Raw genomic sequence first — 16610 nt, 5'->3', positions numbered from 1 at the left:
ACTAGCAGCATTATTCGCACCAATTGTTGTCACTGTTAGCCCCAGGTCCCACATTTACATGGACTGGACTCCTGTTCATCCACAGTCGGTGTCATCACTACACGAGAAGCCTTCACCCTCTGCTCTCCACTGAGAAAGAGACAGTGGACACCAAGGCAGATTGGCGAGTTCAGTATGGGACGACACACTGGGCATAAGGCCATGGGCCACAGCATATTGTTCTGCCCAATGTTTCATCTTCTAATGCCAGAGACATCCTAAGAGGCAACGACTCCAAAATTAGTAACAACTTCAAACAAGCTCAGCAAGCCAAACTATTTGTATGTGTCCATCCAATGGTCCTTTCATGAGATGATCAGACCATTGCCCAAGATTGCACAGTCCAATGTGTGTTATGGAGCCTGTAGGGGGTGGGAGGGGAGGAGGGGGGAAGGGGGGAGAGGGGGGATGGGGGAGGGAGAGCAGATAATGTTTGCTGTATTTAGCTCCAATGTGTGTTATGGAGCCTGTAGGGGGTGGGAGGGGAGGAGTGGGAAAGGGGGGAGAGGGGGGATGGGGGAGGGAGAGCAGATAATGTTTGCTGTATTTAGCACTAAGGTCCACAAATTGCGTAGTTTCAATCCCCCTCCTTTTCTGTTAAAAGTTGTTATTGTGCTTTTGAATTCCTATGGTCTCTCTCTACATGATAGCATATCACGACTGAATCTTGATGAAGTCATAGTATCGGAGAAATACGCCCTGGAGCAAGGCCTGATGCCCTTCACACAAAACTTGCCAAGGATGTAAATACCAGCCACGAAATACTTCATTGTATGACTGAACATTGGCTACCACTAGCAGTCCAGTAATGTAAATTCGTTGTTTGATATAAGCTGCTCATTGCTACTATTTTCTTTTACTGGATTAGTTTCAGGTACTGTCCATCATCAGCAGTATTTTTATTACACAAAAGACAAATGCCTTATATTTAATATGTTCTCTAGCACACACTCTAGTTTATGCCAATGACAATACTTAGTATTATTCATGTAATAATATGATTAGATAACAATATTATGAAAATGATAGATTGCTACTCACCATACAGCAGAGGTGTTGAGTCACAGCTTACAGCTGAGAGTCCTTCTGCCAGATAGTCCTCGCGGTTCAAAACAATGGTAGAGCCTTTGTCAGCAGATAGGATAATAAGGTTGGGATCAGATTTTAGGGGGTAGATTGTGGTTCTTTCTGTGGATACGAGGTTAGCTTGCCTAGTCCAGGGTGTATACGTGGACAAGGAAAAAACATCCCCGGATTTTTCCCGGATCTCCTGGTTAAAGATACATTTCTCCCGGGTGAAAATACACTTTTTCCGTGTTAAATGACAGTATACTTTCCCTCGGAACTGTAAAACTTATCCTTTGAAGGGATGTGGTTTTATACAGCAGCGTAGAATTTCCCGGCACTTTAGAAAACGAAACTCAGGGAGAAAATCCACGTTTTGGAAAGATCTTTGATGTGCACCAACATGTACGCTTCATATTTTCGTATTACGAAAGTATAAATTCGAATTCCACCAACAGGAAACGTTTATGGTTTAAATTAATATACATAGTGTTGCTACAAGAAAAGCAGAGCTTTAGTATATAATATCTGTCTCAAAGATTAATAAGCTACAAGAGAAGCTAAGCTTTCACATATAATGTTGATCTGTTTAGCACATGTTACACTTTACGATACGTCACACAAATACGCCAGTAAAATTTTTGATACCCACATAAATCTCTGATCTTCTGGGCTCGAAATTCTTCTAAATGGCTTGTCATCAAAGAGTCGATTTAGAGAGAGCAAACGCTCTGTGATTTAATAAATTGATCCTACACTCTCGCACATAGTTCATCTTGCGTGAAAGGAAATTTACTTTGAAAATAACACTTTTCGGACAACAATTCGCAATATTTTCCCGCGACCTGTTAGAAATAGATTCATTTCAGCAGTTGCCAGATAAGAGGCGTCACCGCGCTTGCGCAGCTACGGTGACATAGGAAGCCCGCAAGTTAGTACGTGTAAAACATTAAAAGATCTTACATTATGTCATAAAAGAAGCATGACATCAGAGGATACTCCAAAAGTGTCGGAATTTCGTGAACCATACTAAAATGCATAGTTCGCCTTACAGTGCACATTCGTATGTCCAGATTCCCAATGAGGTAGGCCTCGACCTGATATGAAGCTTTCAACGTGGTTTTCGGGACGTAAATTTTCTTGGAATACCGGTACTGTATTATCTCATGTTTTGTTCTTTATTATGGCATAATGCCATACATGCTAGAAGATGAAAACGTGCTCTTGAAACGCAGCGAACAGATGAAATTAGCCAATACTCTGGAGATAAACACTTAATTTCAGATAAATTGACTGCCTCAGCAGGAAAGATTAATAAAAGCCAAATTTCTTTGCAAACCGACAAAAATAACTTTATTGTTCCGCACGGCGATTAATGCTTGACTGTCAGAAAGGTGGAAATAAAATAAAATCTGAAACTAGTAACATATTTTAGCCTTCTGTAATTATGTGAATGTATTTTAATTAACTTGATAGCTCCCAGCCACAGAAATCCGTCTTGTTTTCATTTGACGTGAGAGCAGTCAACGAAGAGGAAACACAAAAATCACTAAATGTAAACACAGGTCACGTGGAGACTACCCCCCCACCCTCATAACTCAGACTGCTCTGCGCATCAGAATGTCAAAAATTAAAAGAAAAGATTTTTCAAAAAATAAGTTCATTTTGTAGCGCACATCTTTCTGAAGAGTCTGATACATAAAACATACATCTTCAAGGAAATAAAAGACACGTCATTTGGTCTTAAGTGTGTAGTGCAGTGCCATGCATCTTCAAACAACATTCTTATACTGCACGTCACTTTATTTCACTCTGTGGAACTCAAACATGTATATTTTGTAACGGATGCCATCAAACTATTTCAGGACAGTGGAAATTAAAAAGTCCTGTAGTGCCTCTCCTGCTCCCAATTTGACGTCTTGCCCCTTACTTAAAAAAGGAAGGAAAGAAAGAAAAAGAAAACTCGCAACTAATACTGGATAGGATTATTTGTAACCATGAGAACAAGAACTCTTCAGAAAATCTGGACTCTTTATTGCCTATTAGCTAATAACTTGCTCTTCTGTGTGACAAAATTAAATATAGGATACCTAAAACGAGTAAAGACAAGAGACAGGCAAGACAGTACACATTTCTTCAATCCTTAGGTCCTAGCGATTTTTCTATCTAATCTTGCTACAGTTTTACATGGTGTGCTTTCCTTTCTGTGAAAGAACTATTACCTTATCAAAGTTCGTCAAATGTTTTGCTACATGAAAAATAGAAATGTCATTGTCTAATACTGAAAAAGCTGTTAATGCAAATAGTACCCAAAACTAGTGTGGTTTCTTGATCTGATAACGTCTATTTTGTCACTGTGTGCTGGATAAAACAAAATAGGCCTTTGCAGGAAAGTTTATGTCTAGATGTGACGAGGATTCCCCTGGCAGAGACATCACGTACAGTATGCACGCATTCAAAAATGAACTTATAATTCATTCAGAAATCAACTTAGAATGTGTTCAAAAACCAGCAGGGGAGTGTTTCAAAATCATATGAATAATCGATAGACTGACGTGCGCTGGATGCTAGGTGCTTTGGAGCCAGTAGCTCCTCCTCCTGGCAGAAGGTTGAAGGGGAAGAAGTGGCATGAGGCAAAAGAACTGGAGAAGTTATGAAATGGGGTAGAGTTCGGAATAGTCACCCAGAGCCCCAGGTCAAGAGAGATTTACCACACAGTATGAGAAGGAAAGACTGATTATTGGGCACTGCACTGGACGAGATTTGAAAACCTGAGAGCTTAAAGGTGGAAGACAGGGTAATATGCAAGAGTGACATTACTACTAAAACACTGTGCACGAGTTAATAAGAATGAAAAGCTAAGCGCAATGCATGTAATAGAGGCAGGAGTGGGATGGCAAAAAATAGACAAGTCAGAAAATGAAAGATGTAGAAAACAAAAACGGAGTGAAGAAAGGAGTAGTTACTGTGAAGAAATGTTAGAAATCAATGTAAATTAAGGCCAGGTGGGTGGCGAGAACCAAGGATGTGATGTAGCGCTCATTCCAACCAGCAGAGTTCTGAGAGAAAAGTCCAGATAGCACATGTGGTGAAATAGGCACCAAGGTTACAACTGTCATTTTGTAGAGTATGTTCTGCAATATGATATCTTGTGTTAACAGTATACACCCTCTGTCTATGCCCAATCATCCTAACTGCCAACTTGGCAGTAGTCATGCCAATGTAAAAGGGCGAACAGTGTTATCATTAACAGCTGGTATATGACACGTCATTTCACAGGTGGCTCTCCCTTTGATAGCATATGTTTTGCTGGTTACAGGGCTGGTATAAGTGGTGGTAGGAGGGTGCATAGGCCAAGTCAGTCACAGGGTGAGGAGCCGTTGGGTAGGGAGACGGGTACAGAAGTAGCATAGGTTCTGACAAGGACATTCCAGAGATTTGGAGATTAGGTATGGTGGGCAAAATCTGACTGAATAGATCTCATTTCATGGCATGATTTCAGGAAGTCACGGAGTTGTTGAAGTAGCTCATTAATACATTCAAGAGCAGGATAATGCTGAGTGACAAACGGTGTGCTTCGAAGTTGCTTTTTGGAGCGTCCAGCAGTACCAAGATTGGATATGATGCCCCAGAAAATCTGCTTTTGAGCTAGGCTGGTGGGGTAATTACATTCTGCGAAGGATAGGTGAGATTCGTGGTGATTTGTTGCATCTGAACAAATATGTTTGCCTCAAATGCCAAGCCTGTATGGGACGGAATGTTTGACATGGAAAGGATGACAACTGTCAAAATGTAAATACTGCTGTTTGCTAGTACGTTTAATGTGGACGAAAGTGTGTATTTGGCCTTCAGTGAGGAAGAGATCAACACCAAGGACAGTGGCATGGGATATGGAATAGGACCATGTGGAATTTAATTAGGAGAAAGTATTTAGAGATTCCAGGAATTTTCACAGGTCAGCCTCACCATTAGTTCATATATCAAAGATGTCATCAATGTATCTAAACCAAACCAGAGGCTGAAGGATTATGGATCCCAGGAATGCTTCCTTCAAGCGAACCATGAAAAGGTGGCACAGGAAGCAGCTACTCTGGTTCCCAAGGCCATACCACTGATCCATCTGTATGACTGCCCCTCAAAGGTGAAGTAGTAGTTGGTAGGTATAAAGTTGATTAAGGCAAGCAAGAAGGATGTGATAGGCTTGGAATCAGGTGGGTGATGACTGGGGAAAGGTTCAGCAGCAGACAGGCAATGTATATGGGGGATGCTGGAATAGAGGAAGGTGGCATCAATGGTGACAAGCCACACATGTGGTTGGAGCGGGACATGCACAGTTTACAGGCAATCTTGGAAAGTGTTGGTGTCTTTAATATAGAAGGGAAGTCTTTGTATTATGGGTTGCAGGTGTTGATCAACTAAGGCAGGCATATGTTCTGTGGGTGCTTTAAAGCCAGCAACAATAGGATGGCCAGGATGATTGGGTGTGTGGATCTTAGGAAGAAAAAAGATGGGGAGCATGGTTGAGGTGGGAGGGGGAGAAGGAATTCTAGGGATTGAGGTGTTAGTCCTTGTGAGGCGCCTGAGGTTTTAAGGAGGGACTGCAGATCAATTTGAATCACACAGATGGGATCTTGATGGCAGATAATGTATGCAGAAGTGTTAGACAGCTGGCATAGACCTTCACCAACATACTCCTGTCACAAGTACGACAGTGGTAGATCCTTTGTCTGCTGGGAGGATAATGAAGGAGTTATCAGCTTTTAGAGAATGCAGAGCCTGGAGTTTGCAGAGAACAGATTAGGGTCATGTTGTAGGGACCTAAGGAAGGCTTTTGAAGCAATGCTGAATGTGAGGAATTCTTGGAAGGCTTAGAAGGGATGATTTTGAAGTAATAGTGATGAATCGAGTTAAGATCCTTGTCGTAACTGTTCAAGTCAAAGTTTGCTGTTGGAAAGGTTTTACGATTGGGTTGGCAAAGTGATATTTTCAGTTGGCATTATGCACGAAGGAGAGTAGATCCTTCAGCAAAGCAGCATGACTAAATGCAGGTTTAGGGGTGACAGTGAGACCCCTGGATAATACAGATAACTCAGAGGCAAGTTCATTAGACGAGAGGCTGAGAATACCAGCAACATACACAATATCCTGTTGCAGAGCATGCTCTACAACATGACACGTCATCTGGATTCTTCCCAAGGACACCAGTTTTTCAGAACTTTGCAGGTAGGAACTAGTGCTACAACATGTCCTTGGTTCTAGCCACCCACCTACCCCTAATTTATGTTAATTTCTTCCATCTCAGCATTTCTTCACAGTAACTACTCCTTTCTTCACTCCATTTTAGTTTCATACATCTTTCATTTTCTGACCTGTCTATTTTTCATAATCTCTCTCCAATCTCTATTACATACAATTCACTTAGCTTTTCATTCTTATTAACTCGTGCACGTTTTAGCAGTAATATCTGTCTTGTATATTACCCTGTCTTCCAGCTTTACACTTTCAGGTTTTCAAATCTCGTCCAGTACAATCCCCAACAGTCAGCCTTTCCTTCTCATCCTGTCTGGTAAATCTCCCCTGACCTGTGGGATTCTCACCCCCCTTCCTTTCCCTTCAACCCTTCTGCCAGAAGAAGGAACCACTGGCTGCAAAAGCTTGTATACATAAAACCTTTTATTATATGTTCTTCTGCCACTGCTTGGTGAGTAGAGTTTTTTATCTGCCCAACTACATTATATTGTCAAAATTTGATTATTTTCACTACATATATGTATATGTATATATAACTCATATGATCATATTATTACATGAATATTACGAAATATTGCCATTGGCATACGCAAGAGGATATTACTGTAGGGATAGTCACATTACAATGAATTGAAAACTCATACAAGCATAAAACACCACTATTCACACTGTAAATACTGTGTTACATGATCCAGTCACATTAACGTGACCACCTCTCATGTTCGACATCAAGGTGTAATAACCACTCCCAGACAGCGGTGGCAGCACTAGCTGTGAAGAGTATATAAAATGTGTTGGGGGACATGGAAAACAGCGCAGTCATTTTTTTAACATAGAAACTGACTGATTTACCTGACATCCAATACAGCATGATCACTGACTTTCACGACAAGGGTGGAAGCATTTCTGAAACAATTAGTTTGCAAACAGTTTGCATGTCGTCATGGTTAAATTGCAGGATGTATCAAAAAGAATCATCCCATTTGGCATGTCTATATTTCGGAAAATAACAAACATATACAATGAATTTTGTGTTTTGATGAACAGGAAACTCCAAAAGTTTCTTTTTTCATACCTTTCCATAGGTGTTCAATATGCCCCCCCTTGAGATGCATGGCATATGTCAATGTGGTACTCAAATTGTCCCCATGCTGCAGTGAGCCTGTCTTGAGTTACAACTTGCAGAGCTGCTGTTATGCGATGACTCAGTTCATCCATTATTGTTGGTAACAGAGGCACATAAACAGAGTCGTTTATAAACCCCCACAAAAAATAATCACATACAGTCAGGTATGGTGATTTTGGAGGCCAGTAATGTACGGCTGAATCATTTGTTCCAGTACTACCGATCCATCGTTCAGTAATAGTTTCATTTAAAACTTCCCGCACTTCCAGATGCCACTGTGGCGGTGCCCCATCCTGTTGGTAAATAAAGTCATTCGAATCAGTCTCCAAAAGTAGGAAAAGTAAGTTCTCAAGCATATCAAGATATGTGCTTCCGGTAACAGTGTTCTCGGCAAAGAAAAATGGACCATACACCTTTTCCCGTGAAACTGCACAAAACACATTAAATTTTGGAGATTCCCTCTCATGCTGTACAACTTCATGTGGTTGTTCTGTACCCCATATTCTCACATTATGATGGTTCACCTTTCCATTTAAATGGAATGTTGCCTCATCACTAAACACTATATTTGGACGAAAATTGTCATCCTCCATCTTGCCAAGAACGAAATTATGGAACTCCACACATTGTTGTTTGTCACCTTCACAAAGAGCTTGCAGTAGCTGAATTTTGTATGGTTTCATGTGTAAACGTCAACACAACACACACCAAATGGACATCGGTGGACGTATTGAGCTCATGGCGAATGGTATTCTGCGAACTCCTTGTGAAACCAGGACGTCTGTGTCGGACACTTGTGGATGGCCCGGTGATTTGCCTTTACACAAACAATCTAGTTCTAGGAATTGTTCAAGCCATCGTCTAATGCTCTGTGCTGTATGAGAATCCACACCATACCTAGTACAAAAATCACACTGAAGAGTTATTACTGAACCGCGCTGTGCAAAACATAGAACACAAAATGCTTTCTGTTGTCCCAACACCATTTTTACTAGAACTGAAGCGGGCGCACACTGCCGCTACCTAGCGGAAACCATGTAAAACCGAAGAGTTTGCTCTTTCTAAGAGTAGGTTGATCAGCCACGTACCTCTGGTAACATAATAGTTATGATTTTTTTTTAAACTGGATGATTTTCTTTTACACATCCTGTATACCTAGTCTGGCAAAATGGCACTGAGGCAAAGTCAGTGCATCACAGGCCATAGATGACAAGGGTGAATGAGGCTACAGAGATGTGTTAGTATGAATGACTTGTAACTATTAGTCAATTGACAGTCCGGATGAATTAAGGGGCAACCAACAGTACTTCCTCAATGACCACTCAGTGAACGTTGCTGCATATTGGCCTCCACAGCAGGCATGTGGTTTAAGCTCCTATGCTGACTGCTGTTTATCAGAGTCGAAAGCTGGAATCTGCACGCCAATATTGCTACTGGAGATCCACCCAGTGGCAACAGGTGGCCATTTCAGATGAATCATATTTTATTCTTCATCGGACAGATGGTCATTGGCATGTAAGGCATGAAATGTCTGAAAGCAAAACCCTGCAACACTCATCAAAAGGGTCCAGGCCAGAGGGAATTTTCCAGGTGATCTCATCATTCTGGAAGGCACAAGTATGTGTCTATTCTTGGGAACTATGTCCAACCCTACATGCAGTTTGTTTTTCCTTGACATGATGGTATCTACCAGTAGAACAAAGCAACATGTCACACAGCTCGCAGTTTACACATGTGGTCCAAAGAGCACTAGGATGAGTTTATTGTACACTCCTGGCCACCAAATTTCCTGGATTTAAGGCCAATTGAGAATCTGTGGGACCACCTCAATCGGGCTGTTTGTGTCATGGAACCTCAACCAAGAAACCTACAGCCTGATTAAAATTACTTGATAGCTGACATCTATCACTTGTCATTACACTGCTGTCACATCCATGGGCTACAGCTCAGTTATAGACAATACACAAACATGACAGATCACTTCACAAATTTTGTTAATGGGTAATGCTGAGCAATGTTGGAAGTGGCCACCATGAGATATGACGGAAATGCGAGGTCCACTGTCAACAGTTGGTTTTAAGTGGCCAATGACTGAACTTGACAGATGACGAGTTTTGTAGCCCTGAATTTAAGCTGATGTCCCAACCTAACCACAGCTTCATGATGTGCAATGTATTCAAGGAAACTGTGATCAACAATCTGCAGCAGAACTAAAATCACAATTGCTTTGTTCATGGTATTTAAGGCTAATCTTTATGAGCAAACACAAAACAGAAAAATTTCATAACATGTTTGTTTGCGTAGCCATCTTCTGCAGCAAAATTTCAGTTTTAGCAGCTCACTGTCATTGGTTACCTGAAACTATCCTCACTGGTGCACGATGGTGCATTATCAACAGATGAAAAATCCTGGTTGGCATTTGGTTGCATATTATAGTTCACACACACACACACACACACACATACACACACACACACACAGACAGAGAGAGAGAGAGAGAGAGAGAGAGAGAGAGAGAGAGAGAGAGAGAGAGAGACTCTAAACGAGAAAAAAAATGATAGGAAGGAAACTAAGAGAAGTCAATATGATACTGAAAATGACACGGCAACATACTAAAAATAAAAATAAATACATTTAAACCATTTAAATGAAAAAATTATAATCAAAGTCTTTTGATTAGGTTTATAAAAATAAAAAAAATCACTGCATTTGATGAGATTCCAACCTTCGACCTTCTACATGTCATATTTGTATGCTAACCACGACACTACGCCATTACACTGCAAAACGCTGTTGTATTCACGATTCTGGATTCACAGTTGCGATGATTAATTAATAGCCTTCAAAAATTTGGCTTCATGCAATGTCGTGCAAAGGTTGCCTACTATAACCCGATCTCTGTAATGACAATAATAACGTATAAATGACACTGAATTGTGTCTTGTGCAGGAGGATACATTGGTGTCTGGTTGGTGTTGTGTATGAAATGTGTGTATCTCGTTAGCAGCATTTCACGTGCATGTACACGTACGTACGTACGTGTGTGTGTGTGTGTGTGTGTGTGTGTGTGTGTGTGTGTGTCTCTGTGTGTGTGTTTTTTGTGGCTATTACATGTGATGAAATATGAAATAAAAGGGTCAGACCCAGGATTCGGGATCCAAACACACAAAGAAAGAACACTGGACAAGGAATTAAAAGTATACTAATTGATGTGTCAACTATAACACGTGACATGTCAACTATCAAGTAATTTTAATCAATACTAGCACAGCTGGTCAAGGCACTGAAGCTGGCATGGCCCCACATCCCTGTCGGTACCTTCAAGAACCTCACTGACACTCTTCCTGCATGTCTCACAGTGGCCTGCACTGCAAAAGATAATTATTTAAGCTTTTGGGAGGTGGTCGCATTAATGTGACTGACAGTGCTTAAGAAATATATGTCCTTTGTGTAATACAAATACTGCTGATGACAGACAATGCCCGAACTAGTCCAGTAAAATGAACTACTAGCAACAAGCTGCTAGTGCCAAATAATTAATATGATAGTGAACTCCTTCGGATGGGGCTTTGAAAATATTACTCACATATTTCTTAATGGGGTAATTGTAATATTAAGCAAGTTCAGTTTTGGCAGACATAAAAAATTATAAATACCACTGCATGTACTTCGTAGATAGTCACAATTACAGCAATAAAGATAAATAACATCTATTATCTAACACATTTTTCTCACATTATATGCAATGAGCAGTTTAACCTGTACACTGCAGTGTGAAACTTGTTGTGATAAAAACCTTTAGTGTCATTTCTGACAGACATTTGCAACATGGCATAAAAGGAATGCATCTTCAATTGGTAAAACAAAATACTCATAAGCTACAAGAGCTCGTGAACTCATGCTTTTGACATAGTCATCAAGTGATTACATTTTTACCTTGCAGCTTCGAAGTACCTTATTTTCCAGTTGAAAACCATTATACGCTTCAAATTTCACTTTTGAATAAACAAGCAAGGCATTTAAGTAATTTTAAAAGTAAGGCATGTATAAAATGTATGACTTCTTTGAGGGCAGAGAGTGAGGCATGTCAACAGCAAAATAGACCTTATATTATGTAGTACTAATTGGTTTGTTTGTCAGTAACCACAAAATTAACCACAAAATAATTACCTCTTTGTCATTCACAGTCTGTGATGAATTGTGCTGTGACGATGCCGGATCATTACCATTTTGCAACTCACTTCTTGATTGACAAAGGAGCTGTGAATCTCTAACTGTCTTATCATTGTTGGCCTCTGATTCCCTGGATTTCTGGGGCAGCTGTACATGGAGCACAGTCTTCATGCTGTTGTCACTTGCAGAGGCGTCATTGCCTGCTTGAGTTGATGACACATGAGGTTTGAAGTGCTGTGACTCAATGTCTGATCTGCATGGTGAATTGGCAAAGGTAGTGCATGCAGCACTGATAGCAGTGGTTGCAGTTGTGACAACAGTTGCAAATGTGGTGACAGCTGTAGTTGTGGCGATGAAAGACTGATAGTCAGACTGTTGGTTGTCATCATCATTGTCTGAAGGAGGAGAAGTAAATAGAGTACACTCTTTCTCTGAAATTTTTTTCTGTGGAGGCTGTTTATGCTTCTGAATTTCCTTGCTACTAAGCAGCAGACGATCAAAGGTGTTATTCACTGTTAAATTACAAATATCAGACACATCCTGAGAAATAGGGTTACTTGATGGGGGAGGCAGTAATTGTGAAAGTGTTTCATCTCCTATTGGTTTAGTCCCAGGTTTCCTATATTTTACTGGTTTTCTAACATCTTGACTGGATACAAACTCATATGGATCGGCAGGACTGTTTGTATTATACATTTCACGAGAGGTCTGTGGAAAAATACCACCTCCTTCTGGCCTTTGAGACACTGACAGCAAGGGCAAATCATCATTTGATGAAAATGAAGAGGTAGATGATGAACGTGATCTTGTTGGAGGTGTAGGTGGATGCAATGACTCTTCTAATGCAGCTTCACAAATATTCTTTTCCAGCCATTTTTCAACTTTCGTAGAGGATGACACACGGTCTATTGTCACCAGAGCGCCAGGTACCACCTGCAGACATACAAATTTACACAATCAGTCTTCACAATCTTCAAAGACATTAGAATAATACTGCCTGGAGCAGACACTCAACTTGACTAACAAACAACACTATTATATGTATATATATTATTAAACAGTCTGGCAAGTTCTTGTTAATTCACTAGAAGCTTATGACTTTATAAAATGTTGCTGGGTATGAACACAAGAACACCTACAATGTAAACAAAATCAGTATAAAACTGTATCTCATAATGCCCCTGAGCATATAAGTACAATTCAAAATGTGTGGTACAAGAAAAAATACAAACAATACGTTAATTACGTATTCTTTAAGTAATGTAGCTATTCACTGTTATTTATTGTGTTTTTTCATTGTAAAGACAAACATTTTCTTAGGTGATATTGTATTTGCACACAGTAAAATAGCGGTGTCCAGAAAGCTTCTTCCTTGTATAAAATCTTCACAAGTTTCATGTTGCGTAAGATCAGAGTGTGAGTGTGTGCTTTCAGAACGGCTACTATTTTCCACCAATTCCTGAATAAGGTTCTGATTTCTTATTTATGTTCCTGTATGTTCCTTATTTTTTGTCTTGCTTTACAGTGATGTGTTAAAAAGGAAAGTATATGTTTCCATCACCTTCTCAATCTCTGCAATATTCTTATCAGACCCCACACTCCTCCTGCACCCATCTCCCTACCCTATGACTCCTACCCCTGTGACAGTGCCCGACGCAACACTTGCCCTATGCACCCTCCTACCACCACCTATAGTAGCCCTGTGACTGCCAAAACATATACAATCAAAGGGAGAGCTATCTGTGAAATGACACATATCATACACCAGCTATTATGTAAACACTGTTTGGCCTCCTTCATCAGCATGACTACCACCAAATTATCAGTTAGGATGAATGGGCATAGGCAGAGGGTGTATACTGGCAGTTCACAATATCCTGTTGCAGGGCATGTTCTACAACATGACATTCGTGACCTCGGCACCTGCTCCACCATAAGCGCCCTCTGGATTGTTTTCCCAGACACCAGTTTCTCAGAACTCTGCATGTGGGAACTAGCACAACAATATGTCCATGGTTGTTGCCACCCACCTGGCCTTATTTATGTTCATTTTTTCCACCTCAGCATTTCTTCACTGTAATTACTCTTTGCTTCACTCCATTTTAGTTTTCTATATATTTCATTCTCTATCCGATCTATTTTCCACCGCCCATCTCTGTTACGTACAATGCATTTGGCTTTTCACTCTTATTAACTCATGCATGATGTCTAATCAGTAATTTCAGTCTACATATTACCCTGTCTTCCAGCTTGTAAGTTCTTAGGTTTTCAAACCTCACCCAATGTAATCCCCAATAAGGAGTCTTTCCTTCTCATCCCGTACGGTAAGCCTCCCCTGACCCATGGTTCTGGGTGACTTTCCCAAAAGCTACCATTTTCCTAGACCTCTCCAGTTCTTTTCCTTCGCCCTTTTTCCTTCCCCTTCAACTCTTCTGCCTGCAGAGGAAGCCACTGGCTCTGAAAGCTTGCCAATTACAACAGTATTTTATATGTGTGTTCTGTTGTCACTTAGTGAGTAGATTTTTCATCTATCCAATTAAATGATTGTATCAATTACATTGTATTTCTTGACATCACAGATCACATTCATTGGAATTACCGGAAAGAAGAACTCATTTAAATGAAAAATAAATCAGCAACCAACCACCAACAAAGTTTTCCAAAAGAAAGCACTAATATAATGTGAAAGTTCTCTTCTGAAACTTACGCTGCTGATATGTCAACTTACTTATTTATTTAAATTATTTTCCATGGAGTCATCAATATAATGGCTTTTGCAAATGTCAAGTACAGTTACAAACTTAAACTACATTAAATCTTAGCTTTACAGGTAGTAATTAAACAGTAAATTGATGCTTGTCAAAATACCTTACATCTTACACACATTAATACAGCCAATTAATTTTATACACTATTTTACTATTTATTATGCTAACACGAATTCTTTGGCAACGGCCTTGCCGCAGTGGATACACCGGTTCCCGTGAGATCACCGAAGTTAAGCGCTGTTGGGTGTGGCCGGCTCTTGGATGGGTGACCATCCAGCCGCCATGCGCTGTTGCCATTTTTCGGGGTGCACTCAGCCTCGTGATGCCAATTGAGGAGCTACTCGACCGAATAGTAGCGGCTCCGGTCAAAGAAAACCATCTTAACGACCGGGAGAGCGGTGTGCTGACCCCACGCCCCTCCTATCCGCATCCTCCTCGGAGGATGACACGGCGGTCGGATGGTCCCGGTAGGCCATTCGTGGCCTGACGACGGAGTGGAAAGAAAGAAAGAACACGAATTCTTTACAGACGAATGGAAAAACTGGTAGAAGCCGACCTCGAGGAAGATCAGTTTGAATTCCGTAGAAATGTTGGAACACGTGAGGCAATACTAACCCTACGACTTATCTTAGAAAATAGATTAAGGAAAGGCAAACCTACGTTTCTAGCATATGTAGAGTTAGAGAAAGCTTTTGACAATGTTGACTGGAATACTCTCTTTCAAATTCTGAAGGTGGCAGGGGTAAAATACACAGAGTGAAAGGCTATTTACAATTTGTACAGAAACCAGATGGCAGAGTCAAGGGGCATGAAAGGGAAGCAGTGGTTGGGAAGGGAGTGAGACAGGGTTGTAGCCTATCCCCGATGTTATTCAATCTGTATATTGAGCAAGCAGTAAAGGAAATAAAAGAAAAATTCAGAGTAGGAAATAAAATCCAAGGAGAAGAAATATAAACTTTGAGGTTCACCGATGACACTGTAATTCTGTCAGAGACAGCAAAGGACCTGGAAGAGCAGCTGAACGGAATGGACGGAGTCTTGAAAGGAGGATATAAGATGAACATCAACAAAATCAAAATGAAGATAATGGAATGTAGTCGAATTAAATCGGGTGATGCAGAGGGAATTAGATTAGGAAATGAGATGCTTAAAGTAGTAAATGAGTTTTGCTATTTGGGGAGCAAAATAACTGATGACGGTCGAAGTAGAGAGGATGTAAAATGGAGGCTGGCAATGGCAAGGAAAGTGTTTCTGAAGGAGAGAAATTTGTTAACATCGAGTATACATTTAAGTGTCAGGAAGTTGTTTCTGAAAGTATTTGTGTGGAGTGTAGACATGTATGGAAGTGAAATGTGGACAATAAATACTTTAGACAAGAAGAGAATAGGAGCTTTCAAAATGTGGTGCTACAGAAGAATGCTGAAGATTAGATGGGTAGATCACATAACTAATGAGGAGGTATTGAATAGAATTGGGGAGATGAGGCGATTGTGGCACAACTTGACTAAAAGAAGGTATCGCTTGGTAGGACATATTCTGAGGCATCAAGGGATCATCAGTTTAGTATTGGAGGGCAGCGTGGAGGGTAAAAATCATAGAGGGAGACCAAGAGATGAATACGCTAAACAGATTCAGAAAGATGTAGGTTGCAGCAGGCACTGGGAGATGAAGAAGCTTGCACAGGATTGAGTAGCATGGAGAGCTGCATCAAATCAGTCTCTGGACTGAAGACCAAAACAACAACAATAATAACAACAACAACAACATTACTTTACAGCTCTTAAACTTAACCATTTAAAACTTGTTGAGTGAATAGAGACACTTTTCAATTAAGAATTCTTTAGTTTTGATTTGAATTGATTTTTATTACTGTTTTTCATGGACTCTGGCAGTTTATCATACCATATCGGTCCATTAGTATATGGGCTCTGGTCCATCATTTTTAATCTTGTTCTTTGTCGGTAGTAATTCTCTTTGAACCTGGTGTTGTGGTCATGTATATTACTACATTTAGTTACTTCAGTTTTCTGTGAGAGACAAAAGTAATTAATTTACGAAGATACAAGGAGTATATGGTGTCTGAAAACATCATGGCAAGAGTCTTTATAGCCTAGTCCATGTATAATCCTTAACCCTCTTTTTTGTCGCAATAGTACTCTGTTAAGGTGAATGTCTGCAGCACAACCTCA

The 16610-nt window shown here is 40.4% G+C and overlaps 1 protein-coding gene across 3 annotated transcripts in view; it reads right to left on the bottom strand.

Moving 5' to 3' along the window:
* LOC124605601 (breast cancer type 1 susceptibility protein homolog) overlaps positions 1-16610 on the bottom strand; it is a 267314-nt gene that overhangs the window by 158443 nt on the left and 92261 nt on the right. For all 3 annotated transcript variants that reach the window (XR_006978661.1, XM_047137393.1, XM_047137394.1), the window contains exon 5: positions 11651-12586. Coding sequence is in view for 2 of the 3 variants with exons in the window: in XM_047137393.1 (XP_046993349.1) it covers positions 11651-12586 (936 nt within the window). In the remaining variant the exon portion in view is untranslated. The remainder of the gene's footprint in view (positions 1-11650; positions 12587-16610) is intronic.

The sequence above is a fragment of the Schistocerca americana genome, chromosome 3, assembly GCF_021461395.2.
Source record: "Schistocerca americana isolate TAMUIC-IGC-003095 chromosome 3, iqSchAmer2.1, whole genome shotgun sequence".
Classification (NCBI taxonomy): domain Eukaryota; kingdom Metazoa; phylum Arthropoda; class Insecta; order Orthoptera; family Acrididae; genus Schistocerca; species Schistocerca americana.
The sequence above is the reverse complement of the archived record's forward strand: the minus strand, read 5'-3'. Positions and strand labels throughout refer to the sequence as shown.